This window comes from Carassius auratus, chromosome 27 (assembly GCF_003368295.1).
Source record: "Carassius auratus strain Wakin chromosome 27, ASM336829v1, whole genome shotgun sequence".
NCBI classification, from domain to species: Eukaryota; Metazoa; Chordata; class Actinopteri; order Cypriniformes; family Cyprinidae; genus Carassius; species Carassius auratus.
In genome coordinates, this window is record NC_039269.1 from 16,035,017 (window position 1) to 16,047,663 (window position 12,647).

Here is a 12,647-nt window from a genome sequence, read left to right on the forward strand (position 1 = left end):
AAATGGTTGAAAAAGATTAACAATTTAACATTCATTAGATAAGTAATCAAATGTAATAGTAGCATTTAATTACTAATTACATTTTAAATATAGCAACTTGTAATCTGTAACCTATTTCGTTTACAAAGTAACCTACCCAGCACTGAAAATGGATTCAAGTAAATATATGTGCAAAACACACTAGCAGGGCCATATAGACAGACGCCTTTTCAATTATTTCTGTAATTTTAACCCAAATAGTATTTTTTTCTTTTCAAAGGCATTCAAAAATGGCTAGTTACACTGATAAGGTTTCAGATCTTTATTCTTTGGCTAAAGGAGCCTGCTCAAAGCCAGGAAAATACAAAGCAAGCTTTACTAACACTGGTACACCAACTGAATAATGCTTCATACACATAACATAACAAGAGTTTAATATTTAGATCTTTTTTTTTTTTTTTTTGTATCAAAATCAGGAGGTATTAATGTTGAAGTCCAAAACTTGCCTGATACCAATTCTACTTCCACCCTCTGCAAGTGGTTAGATAATATTATTGAGAACAGGGCATTCTCAGGTCAAAAAAAAAAATGTCCACCTAAAAATTCATACAACTTTAGAATTTTTGAAATGTATGAAAATACAAAGCTAAGAACTGAAAATCTCATTTGGATGTCCTACAAGTTGTAAATTAACCTGAGTGCTCATGTGAATTGACAATTTGTTAGTGTACACTGTAAAAAAAAAAAGAAGTAATAAATAGCACCACAAAAGCCTGAGTCAATTATAACAAAAATATTGCTGCTGTTTTCTGATTGTAACGTGAAGCTAATGCTGCAAAAAAAATAAAAATAAAAATAAAGAAACCGATATACACAGGTCTGTTGAATTAGTTGCATAGTATAACAAAGTATACAGATAAGACTAGACAAATTAGACATCCGATTCAGAATTAAAAAATAAAACGCGCTTAGACTAAAAATAAAAACCTTTATAACTTAAATTACCAGGGCAGATATTGAATTGTTTTAAAGGGAGGATATACAAAAGACCTCCTAACGCTACAGCGCTGTCATATGTTTTTAAGATAATATATAATAAAAAAAATAATAATAATAAAAAAAGAGACAACTATAAACAAAAAAAAAAAGCCTTCGATTAGCCTTCTTGGGAATGTGGAATGTCTCAAACACAAAGATTTTATGTAAATATTAATGCTACTCATATTTTAATTTTGTTTTGCGGCAGGAGAACAATGAACCATTTCCCATTGTTTTTTTTTTAACATCAATTTCATTTTATAATCAAATTCACAAGCTAGGCTGTTTAAAGTGAGATGACACAATACTAGATGTACAGGATGAGAGCTTTATGTGCAATCAGTTGAAATGTAAATAAAAGTGCCCTATTGACAATAGCGCTCTCTCCTCTTGGCAATTCGAGCTATAAGAAAATGTTTAAATGAATAAGCAGAAACAAAAATCCTCAGTCTCCAGCAGCATATATAGTATCCGTTTCACATCCCCTTAAGGCACCTCCATATCAGAGAAAAAAAAGCAAGGACACGGGTTATTTTCACAAAGTAGTGAATTGATTATGTCCTAAACCTGAAACTACAGCCACCTTCAATGTGTAAATCCAGTCCATGTGAAGGCATTCCTTTTCAATTTCCACAGAGACAGGTCACATACACAGAACTTTACAAAGTCCCATCTCTTTCTTATAGTCCTGAGTCAACCACATACATCTGGGCACAATCACTGCCCTTCTCTCATTATGGGTTACACATTTACTGTCAAGAAATGAAATACATTAGACTGATATGAAGCTCAGGAGGCAGTGACACCCTCCCATTCCACCAAGTACTGGACTTTGCCATCATTAGTGACACGGCGAGCGAGCACACGGTACTTCTCCCCACAGGCCAGGCGTCCTGCAGCGCCGAAGTAAGTGCTGATGGAACTCTTGAGCTGGTTGAGCTGGGTGCTGGGGTCCAGGCCCTGCATGATGTCCATGCCGCTGTAGAGGCAGGAGGGGAGGGGGCTGGGCTCGGGAACGTTGTTGCTGGGTTGCAGCTCCGGGTTGCAGGGTGGAGGAATCTCTGGATTTGGGGGCTGCAGTGCTCGCCGTGGACGCCCCCGGCGTCTCTTAATCGGCGGCTGTGTGATGGTGGGCCATAAGCATCCAGTGCGTGGTCCGCTCGGACTGCCCAAACTAGAGATGAACAGGGTACACATATCATACAGAATAAGAGTTATAATCTGCTTTTGAAAAATTAAGCTGTATAAGTTCTGTATCTCTGATAGAGGTCAGCATAAATATTAAGTTTATCTGAACCTCACCTGTAAGACACCAGACTTTTATTGTGCCCAAAAAGAATAGTTAAAATTAAAACTTCGAAAGAAATATATATATAAAAAAAAAAGAAAATCTTGAATTCCAAACTCACAAAATTACTGTTATAAAGCCTAAAAGTTTAAACAAGCATTTATCAATTATATAAAGTCTGTAAATTTATGAATTAAAAAAAATTATGAATTTAAACAAATAATTGATAAATTAATATACACTACCATTTAAAAGTTTGAGGTCAGTAAAATTTTGTTTTTGAAAGAAGTCTCTTCTGTTCACCAAGAATGCATTTGGTGGGGAGAAAAAGAAGTAAAAACAGGAATATTGTAAATTAAATATTAAAAATTAATCATTTTATTACTTTACTAATTGTTATTATTCTTAATTGTATTAAAATGTTAAGTTTTCTATTTCAATACATTTCCTATCTGAACACATTTTAAAATGTAACATCCCTGTCTTTTCACATGAACATTCAGAAATTATAATACACTGATTTCATGCTTAAGAAATATTTCTGAAATTATTTTTTTGTGTTTTTTTTTCCTTTGATGAATATAAAGTTCAGAAGAAAACCATTTATTTTAAATGGAAATATTTGTAACATTATGAAAGCCTTTTCAATTTTGATTAATTTAATTTGTCCATGATGGATAAAAGTATTTTCATCTTCTGTCCTTTTTAAAACTTCTAAAAGGTATAAACACATACTGAGGATGAAAAATTATCATCATTAAAACATAAATCACCTGGACTGCCTTGAGAGGGTGGTTGAGGTAGTTTCACTGTTGCTGGTGGCACCAACAGATTCAACATCTGAGGTACTTGATGAAGGCAAAGATTTTTCAATTTTAGCACTAAAAAAATGAAAACATAAATGGGAAAAGGGTGGGATTTTTGTAATTCAACAATTTCTAGATATAATTTTTTGTTAATCCTTATCTCACCTTTTTGAAGCCATCAAGTCCAGTGAGTTGTTGTCTAGAGTTGGTATCTTCCCATCATTCTGCAATAAAAAAAAGTGACAAACTAAATGTTAAATGTCCACATTAATTAAAGTGTTTGTAGATAAACAAAACCAGCAAATAAATGTAAAAATGAATCTAACTACTTTACCTGTGCCAAAAGTTCACTTGATCTTCTCAGTTTGGCCAACGTCTCTAAGGAGTGCGTGTGATGCTTCCTCTTTCCTTTCTTCACTCCATTATTGACAGTGCTAAAACAATTACAAAAGATTACAGCATAAGATACGTTCATGACAGTGAAGCCAATAGAACTAAATAAGCGATGACTAACCTGCATGAATGAGGGGGTTTGGTGGCCTTCCTGCCTTTGATTTTGATCTCATGGGAGGCTTTTTCCGGTTCTCGACCTGACAGGAGCTCAGAACTCTGTGGGGCTGGTGGGAAGCGAATTCGTAATCCAAACAGGTGTTTCTTCTTTTTTATCTCTTTCCCTGACATGAACCTGAAACCCACCAGTGCAAAAAAGAAGATAAATTAATTCAAGCTTTACTGTGTGAAGGTAAAATGCCCATGATGGGCATACAGATAAACTCACATGTTGAGGTTGCTGTTAAGTGCTTCCAGAATGCATTCATATCGTTCTGCTCTCGGGGTATCTGCAAGCTAGAGGTACAAAGTCATAAATAAAATGAAGGTACATTAACACTAGCTGATCAACTAATGCAACTACAATGACTAGCCAGACCAATACCTCGCCAAGTTGAAGCCTATCCCAGTTTTCATTGATGTAAGTCATCAGCTCGAGTTCTGAGTCAAAGTATTTCTTTTTATGAATTACACTCAGGTTATAGAGGCTCAGGTGTGCAACATCTTCCCTGTTAAAGAAGTCAACATATGTGATGGAACAAAAAAAATCCTCTGTGAAGCTATTTAAATAAAAAAGCAGATATCAGTAAGAAGACAATTTTTTTACTGATACGGTGGGTAACTGATATGTGGCAGATGTTAAATACTATATTGTCTTAATAAATAAAAGTTGGTTAATTATGTACATTTTTTAAAACATTCTTAATTATTTTTAATCCTACAGGTACATTTGAACAACACAACATTACAATGTACTGTAAGTGAAATGGATATTCGTAATTTTTGTGTTTTGGCCAATATTAATCCAAATAACAAATAATGTCTTATTAAAATTCTATACTATTTATTAAATTCTATAAATAAGAAATAAGGCACTTAAGACCAATAAATAATTTTAAATGCTACAATTTTATTTAGCTAAAATAACATAATATACTAGGCAAAAAAAATGTATATTCATTTTGAGAATACATTTAACAGTGTGATTGGTGTTTTTAAAATAAATTGTAATTAAACATTAGATTACATTAGCATTACAAGCTAATCCTAAATAGAAAACTCACCATCTCAGAGGCAAACGTTTGAGGTACTCTGGTCCACTATTACAAACTGAACAAATAAATAGATAGAACCTGAGAATAAAGAAGGTAGATGTTAATTAATTGACAAAACTTCAAATACTGGCTTTCATTTTAATCAAATGATTGGAGAGCAGTACTTCACCTGTCTCCAAAGAGCATGGGCTTCTGAAAACACTGGATGCAGGCTTCATGAAACCACTGTTTACACTTATTACACTGCAACATCTTCAGATACCAGCTGTGGGAGGAAAGAGAGTCATTACAGTTCCACTGGGGCCATTTTGTACCTACAATCATCTGCAACTTATTATCCAATGCCTAATCTTAGTGGGGTTTATACTAAGAAGAATAACTATATTATCCAACACTGCTTTCTGCAACAGTGTCTATATGACGCACTTACTCGCCAGGCCCTCCACAGTAGCAGTAGCATTGCTGGATGTTGGTCTTGTGGCCCTGGTCCCACACTAAATCTTCAAGGGCGTATGGCAGAGACTGTTTCATTTCCTGTAGGGCTTTGGCATTTGGCCCTTTCTTCAGTGCACCGCCTCTCTGATGATTTCAGAGATACAACCACAACAATTCAGGATAGATAAACATGCCTATAGTATACATATATCACTCAATTCTAAGGTGGAGTCAAATCTGAAAAAAAAAAAAAAAAGTATCCACTAAAACATTATGCAGAATGAAATGGTTTTCAACAATGATAATAATAATAATAAATGTTTCCTGAACATCAAAACTTCTGAAGATGCATTTGACATTGAAGACTGGAGTAATGGGTGCTAAAAATTCAGCTTTCCCATCACAGGAATAAATTGTATATTGAATATTGTAATGATATTTCACAATTTTATTACTTTTACTTTAATTCCAAAAAATAAAGTCTTGGTGTTGCATGGGAATTAAGTTTTTCCCCCATTTGTTTTTTCTTTATTCACCCAGCAAAAGGTTAATTTTGCACCTCATACAGAAGACTACAAAGTGTTTTGGTCCGCATCAGTTGCAACCTATTCTGAATAAACTTTAAAGATTGGTAATCGGTATTGGTAAGTCACACTTGAAATCGGAATCGGCCAAGTAAATTGCAATCGGTGCATCTCTACTCTTCACATGATGAAAAGAGACACCTCTGGCTTTATTCCCTTTAGATATATTCCTTCAATAGCAGTGAACGTATCATCAACAAACCTTTGTTGTTGTAGCAAACACGCACTGTCTGCACAGCCATTTGTCATCAGAGGCAATGACACTGGAGTCAATTATGGGAGCATGGCATAGCTGATGGTATCCTATGGATGAGATATTGTCAGGGTGAAACAGGGAACTCAATCGCTTATATTGTTGAGTGAAGGGACTCAGATTTACAAGTAGGATAGTTACAGCCCTACCTTGCCCACATTTGTCACAGATGACTATTTCATTGGGGGGCTCGGAGCTTTCATTCTGGCATATAGAGCAGAGCATTTCCCCACCACTGTCCCCTGAAAGAAGGAACAAAGAAAATTAAGTGTGCAGATGTATGTGACCGTTATGTCCTTTACATCTGGGAAAAGTGGGTCTCATTCACTAATAGTTGCATAGATTATTGCATATTTGTACGCACAGGAGAACTTTTCATTACAAAAATTCCACCTTATTCACAAGACAAGTATGTGCAAATGAATTTGTTCTGAACCTCATTCTAATGTTTCGGAAGTTTGGAGCATTCCAAATAAGCAACAGAGGTTAATAAGCATGCCAGAGGTTAGCCATTTGAATAAAACGTGCCCTAACCATTTCCATATAAGGGCTTTACAGGCAACCTTTCTTTTACAGCCTTTAATCACTTTAGCACCCTCTAAAGAAGCAACATCCTTGAGCAATCGCAAGTGTGCTTTCCTAAAAAGCATCGTCAAACACAAACTTTTTATACACATTCACATTACAGATCTCCCATTAGGCAGCTGTACATACATGTATATATGCTTCATTATTTAGAAAAACCTTGATGTTGAGCTATTACAAAGGTTTTCTTATTCTTTCATTTTCATGAAAAAAGTTCAGACAAAATATACATTTTATGATGATAATAATGACATTCAGCATACATGCTTTTTGCACGCATGGTTTTATTTCCTAAAAAAAAAAAAGATAGGTTTAGAATATTTTTTTGTACAAAGGTTTTAGGTGAATCATCATTTGTTTCTGAAAACATTCATATGCAACTTTTGCACATGTATACTTAGTGAATGAGACCCAGGGACTACATTTATGAGAGGTGGACAGCGCCTAAAGGTGACTAAAAGGGGGTTGTTTTTTCAGAATATATCTGAATAACTAATAAAAAGAAACTGTTCAAACCACACAAAAGATTACAAAAGAAGGAATGGTGTGCCATAGTTGCCAGGCGAAACTGATGATGAACACCACTGTGAAATACTTCACTGCAACTGCCACTTGAGACAAATAATAACTGAAGATAAAACCATGAGAGAATTTATTTTAGGCCTAAGAATTAACGCTTTTGTTGAATTGTTATCAAGAGATACACCGACAGATGTCATAGGTACCTTCCCTATTCTTGTCTCCTGGCTCGATGTGGGACTTACGGTTTGTGTAAGCCTGGAGACTCTGAGGTCTGTCAACTGTCAGGGACAAATTAAGAGGTAACTCAGGCTGAATGAAGGAGATAGGGAAGAGAAACCAAAAGGCGGCAAAAAGCAAAACCACAGTCAGACAGCATGAAACTAGAAGCATAATAGAAGAACTGACCAATCTTCTATTAAAATGACCAGAAGGGAAGAAGAAATGTGTTATTTTATAGCAAAAGAGAATTAGTATTACAATCAGCCAGTGGATGGTGCACATAAATCTATGTCAGGATCTCATTCCAAAACCCACCTCAGAGATGCCATCAAGACACAATAGACTAGTAACAGGGTATCTGCATTTTTTTTTTTTTTATCAGAAAATACATTTTGTATTTACCTGTCTGAATGTCCTTCCACAGAACCCAGGATTTAGACTGATCTTCAAAAATCACAAAGCAGCGATGCTTATGTTTATCTATCTGCGGAAAGCATAAATCAAAAGAGGTTCAGATTAATCTAGATAGATTCATTCATTCTGGTAACAGTATGTATATACAGTGTATTGATGTCCGCCCACTACAAGGCAAATTACAACATTTACAAAACTTGATTTGCAAAAAAGTATTTGATTAGCAGACAAAAAGCACTGCTAATGACAAATCTAAAAACAATCTATATAAGACTATTAATTTAAGATGTTATTCTATATGTAAAAACAATGTTTTTTATGTTTATAGCAAAATATGGATATGTCCAAATATTTACTTTAAAAGTGCAGGGTGATTGATGATTGAGTCATTCACAGCGCTTCATGGGAGTGGGTGGCTGCTATAGAGCGCTTTCAGTGCAATTTATTGTTTGGTGAAACTCTTATTGGTGGGTTATTTTGTAGAATAATGGGTAGTGTAGTTTTCTCATGGAATTAAACTGTTAAACAATTATTCAAAAATTAGCAAGCTGGGGTCTTCAATAAAAGCATAGACCATTGACTTACAACTACATAGCTCACAGTAAGTCTGTAGGTAACAGTTTAACATTATTGTTTAAAATGTATTTCCCTATGTAGACATTAAATTGGATTTGTACTTCTAGGACCCATGTAATGCACTCCTTAACACAGTAGAGTAAATGATTCTGATCGCTGTAATGGCCACTTAACTGTTGCCACAGGCAGCCAATTATTTTCATGTAATACACAAAACAAAACATGATCTCCATTTATTTCTGTTTTATACTTTGAAATATTTATCGTCTGAATGACAAGATCTCAAACACACCTTGGAGATAGTTCCCAGGTAAAAAAGGCCATCTGACCATCGGGCCAGGACATCCTGCCCTTCTTCAAACTTGCTGGCGAGTTTGGCTGTGTCGGTCAGCCCATCTTTCACGGGAAATTGTGACAAAGGCACCGGTGACTTGTGTTGGTGATTTGGAGTTGACTTTTGGTGGGCGGCCAGGTTATCTAAACTTGCGGAGTCTCTGTCAAGTGAGAAAAACACCTCATGAAAAAAACTATTCAACCACACTTTAGTTTACACTAATGCAAAAAAAAAAAAAGCACATTGGACACACTCAAATAAACAAAAAGGCTGAAAATGTAGTCTCAAACTACTCTGGGGCTGATTTTAGAGGTATTTCACGTGTAAGAGCGGAGTAGGAGCTTTTATAGAAATGAGTGCACTTTGTATGTGCTGGTCAGTGAAGCGCCCAAGCAGAATGACAGAGAAAGCAAAAAGCCTCTTTTGTTAGCAGCATAGCTGGAGAGAGCTAACAGGATTTCTCATTCAGAACAATGTGACTTCACACACACACACACACACACACACACAAACAAAAAAGCCTACCGTGCAAAAGCTTAAAGTTTGTTTCATTGGAATCAGAAAACGTATGCCTGAACCCAGTAATTTTTTACCTGCAGCTAAGTGAGAGATGAAAGCCCCCCACACACCCCCTTGTTTTATTGTAACAGACTGAATCCTATCTGGATCTGTCTTACCTCATTCGGCCACTTTCCCGGGTTACAATGCCTCACAAACACAACGAACTACACCATAAACGGTCAGCAGGCGCTCCGCTGTAAATCGAGATGGTGCTGCTTTTGAGAGATGAATCTAACGTATTAAGTATTTTACACTATGGTAAACGGCTGGCTTGGCTCGCTCGCTCTCGCCATTTTGGTTTCCCGCTGAGTGGCGAGTGCATTGTGGGACGCACTCGCGCTCCGCACGGACTCACTTTCCCTCACAAATTTGAAAAAGCGTTAGTGGGAGGATGTTTACCTCACTCACACCGTCACATAATTCTGCGCTTCGTTGTCCCATTACACTTCCGCGTAACTATTTTGACTTTATGTTGACATTTAGGTGATCAGAATGTTTTATTTTTGGTCAGTGACTAATACGTATGTCCGTATGTAAGTATGTTTTATAATAATATTATAAAAAAGGCATCTTTTAAAAATATAGTTTAAAACACGCGATATTTATATTTATTTTATTTTCATGCAGTCAAAAAACTTTATTAAAAGCTTTATTGTAATAAATTACATCAAATTCATGTAAATCTAAATTCTTAAAATATTTCATAAATATATTTTACAAAGTAATGATTCATGATTAAACGATCTGATATGTAAAAATCTTAGATGTAGCCTGCAGCTATAATTCCTGCCAAAAAAAAAAAAAATTTAACTATATATAAAAAAAATTCTAATGGTTTACACTACATTTACATTTAGTCATTTAGCAGATGCTTTTATCCAAAGTGACTTACAAATGATCAATGAAAGCAAACAAAATCAACAAAAGAGTAATGTTGGTAGCAAGTGCAATAACAAGTCTCAGTTACCTTAATGTAGTACACAAGCTAGCGTTTGAGGCCTTTTTTGCTTTTGTTAATTATATAATAAATAAAAGACAATTATAAATAGAATACAAAAAGAATAGAGAAGCTAGTTTTATTTTTTTTTAATGAAAACAGCAGTTAGTAAATTAACAGAGTGCAAGTCTAAAAGGGGCAAGTTTCTTTTTATAAGAATAGAATTAGAATAGAGAGTTCTAGAGTTAGAGGGTCAAATAAAGATGGATGAGATGTATTTTTAGCAGATTCTTAAAGATGGCTAAGGACTACGCTGCTCGGATTGAGTTGAGCACATCATTTCACCAAGAGGGAACATTTAATTTAAAATTCTGTGAAAATGAATTTGTGCTTCTTTTGGGTGGCAAAATAAAGCTACATTCACTTGCAGGACGCAAGTGGGCACACAAGACTGAAGTAATGGATTTAGGTAAAGGGGTATAGAGCCAGTGGTGTTTTTTTAGGCAAACATCAATGCCTTGAATTTTACACCAGCACCTATTGGTAGCCAGTGCAAACTGAAAAACAGGTGTGATGGCATTCTTTTTAGCTCATTAAAAATTAATCTTGCTGCTGTGTTCTGGATTAATTGTAAATGTTTTATAGAACTGTCTGGAAGACCTGCCAAGAGAGTATTCCAATAGTCCAGCCTGGAAAGAGCAAGAGCTTGAACAAGGAGTTCCCTTTCAAGGGAACTTCGTACTGCGTATTTTAGGGGTCGCTATGGGGAACACCTCGTCGTGACCCATTTCTGAAGCATACATTGAAAAAAACACCAATGAGTTAGCCGGCGACAGCCCCCCGATGTCACTACCAGCGCGACTATGGAAAATAGGCACCAAGAGAACACGTCATTCTCTTCTTCGTCTTCACTGACTGTTCCGTTTGAAGCATGCATCTGAGAGAACTGGTAAGAGTGATCTTTCTCTGTCTATCATGGCGTCTACTAGCAAGTGTTTAGACAGTGTGTGCATCCGTGTTGACATTATTTGACATACGATGATACACACAATCTTTTCCTCATTTGTTTGGGTGAAGAGCACGCACACAATGTCTGTGAGAAGGCAATCTGCATGCATTGTGAGTGTTTTTTAAATGAAAAGGCTCCGCTCTTGTTCGTCTCTCTTTTCGAGGAAAAAAGAAAAAAAGGGCAGCCATCTGCTTCCCACGGTTCAAGACCCGCCGCTGCTGAGGCACGGAGGAGAATGAGCTTGTGGAGATCACAGGTGGATCTGGCTGACGAGTTTAGAGAGGGACTTTCCCTTTTGCGCTTGTGGGTGTTGGACGAGAAAGAGCCTTGTGAGGGTGATGTTATATCTTTAACATTTTCCGATACTGAGGTTAGTGCTCTGCTGGGTTCTACCCAGGAAGAGCAGGAGATGTTTGAGGATGGCGAAGAAACTGAGGCTGAGCCTTCTCAATCCTCCTGCCCTGCATATGTAGAGCTATTGGTGGTTATGGATCACACCACAGCAAAGTTGGACTTACCATGAAAGTGCCCTAACAAGGTAATGCCGCGAGGTCGCTGCGACTAGCGTTATCTTTCTAACCATAGCCCTCCAGCTCAGGTAAGCCTTCCATTTCTATCTGATCTCCATGCAGAGATCGAAAAGGAATGGAAGAGGCCGTTTTCTTCTCACATCCATCGGTTTCAGCATAAGAGTTACATAAGCGCACACACACGCATAAGGGGCCGTTCACATATTACGTCTTTTGCTCAAGTTCGTTATTTCAAATGTAGGCGCGCGGTATGCGCGCTCATAATGGAAGCAAAGTGGTCGTATTTAGACGTTTGTCTGTGAGATTCACTTCTTGTATATGCTGCCTCAGGTGATGCTCCCCTCGCCAGAAGTTTGTAAATGTGAACTTGCGTCTCCTGTGCAGATCGGCACCTCTGCAATGCTTAGGAACCTTTAAGTACACAGGCTAAGTTCTGTGTATTTTCTGAAAGCCACATGGTGGTGAGTGTACATGTTGAACACTTTGCACACTTTCTAAAATCCTGTACGGTAAGGGTTTCGTGCTCAGCTTCATTCCCTTTCTTGAGTTGGTTAGACCTTGGTTCCTTGGGCTCCACTCAGCCAGTGTGTATTCATTTATACACTTCAAGCATCGCTTCCCTCAACATGATGGACTATTTGGGCGGTTCTCATGGTAGTTTAGCAGCGTTACACTTTACCAAGAAGGGTCGCCTATGAGTGCGCTACTCTCTTTCTGAATTCCGAGTTCTCCTCTCATGTGAGATTGAGTTCTCTGTTCTTTCCCCAGAGCACTCCATCATTATTTCCACAGATCGAGTTGATGACTCTCAAACATATTGTTTTGGGATCCACCTATCCACCATCTATGAGCTGCTCTGTCAGAGTGCCACGAGAGCCCCCTCCTTAAAACAGTATTTAAAATCCATGTTATGGTAAGTGTGCACGTGAAGTCTTTGCGCACTTTCTGAAATCCACACTGTGGTAGGTTCGCA

General features: G+C 36.9%; 1 protein-coding gene across 4 annotated transcripts; it reads right to left on the reverse strand.

Moving 5' to 3' along the window:
• Positions 1-286: 286 nt before the first annotated feature.
• mtf2 (metal response element binding transcription factor 2) lies at positions 287-9,626 on the reverse strand. 4 transcript variants are annotated; one of them, XM_026206155.1, is made up of 16 exons: positions 9,315-9,595; positions 8,596-8,797; positions 7,716-7,797; positions 7,337-7,372; positions 6,137-6,229; positions 5,937-6,037; positions 5,146-5,294; positions 4,885-4,980; positions 4,725-4,793; positions 4,046-4,169; positions 3,890-3,957; positions 3,626-3,796; positions 3,446-3,545; positions 3,277-3,335; positions 3,079-3,186; positions 287-2,191 (listed from the first exon to the last, which is right to left on the reverse strand). In XM_026206155.1, exons 1-16 carry the CDS (start codon positions 9,317-9,319, stop codon positions 1,807-1,809), a joined length of 1,848 nt encoding a protein of 615 aa, XP_026061940.1. In that variant the 5' UTR covers positions 9,320-9,595; the 3' UTR covers positions 287-1,806. The 4 variants fall into 4 exon arrangements, with proteins under 4 accessions (XP_026061940.1, XP_026061939.1, XP_026061943.1 ...); XM_026206154.1 differs by having other exon boundaries at positions 7,298-7,372; positions 9,315-9,594; XM_026206159.1 differs by lacking the exon at positions 287-2,191 and adding an exon at positions 2,522-2,600 and having other exon boundaries at positions 7,298-7,372; positions 9,315-9,626.
• Positions 9,627-12,647: the final 3,021 nt, after the last annotated feature.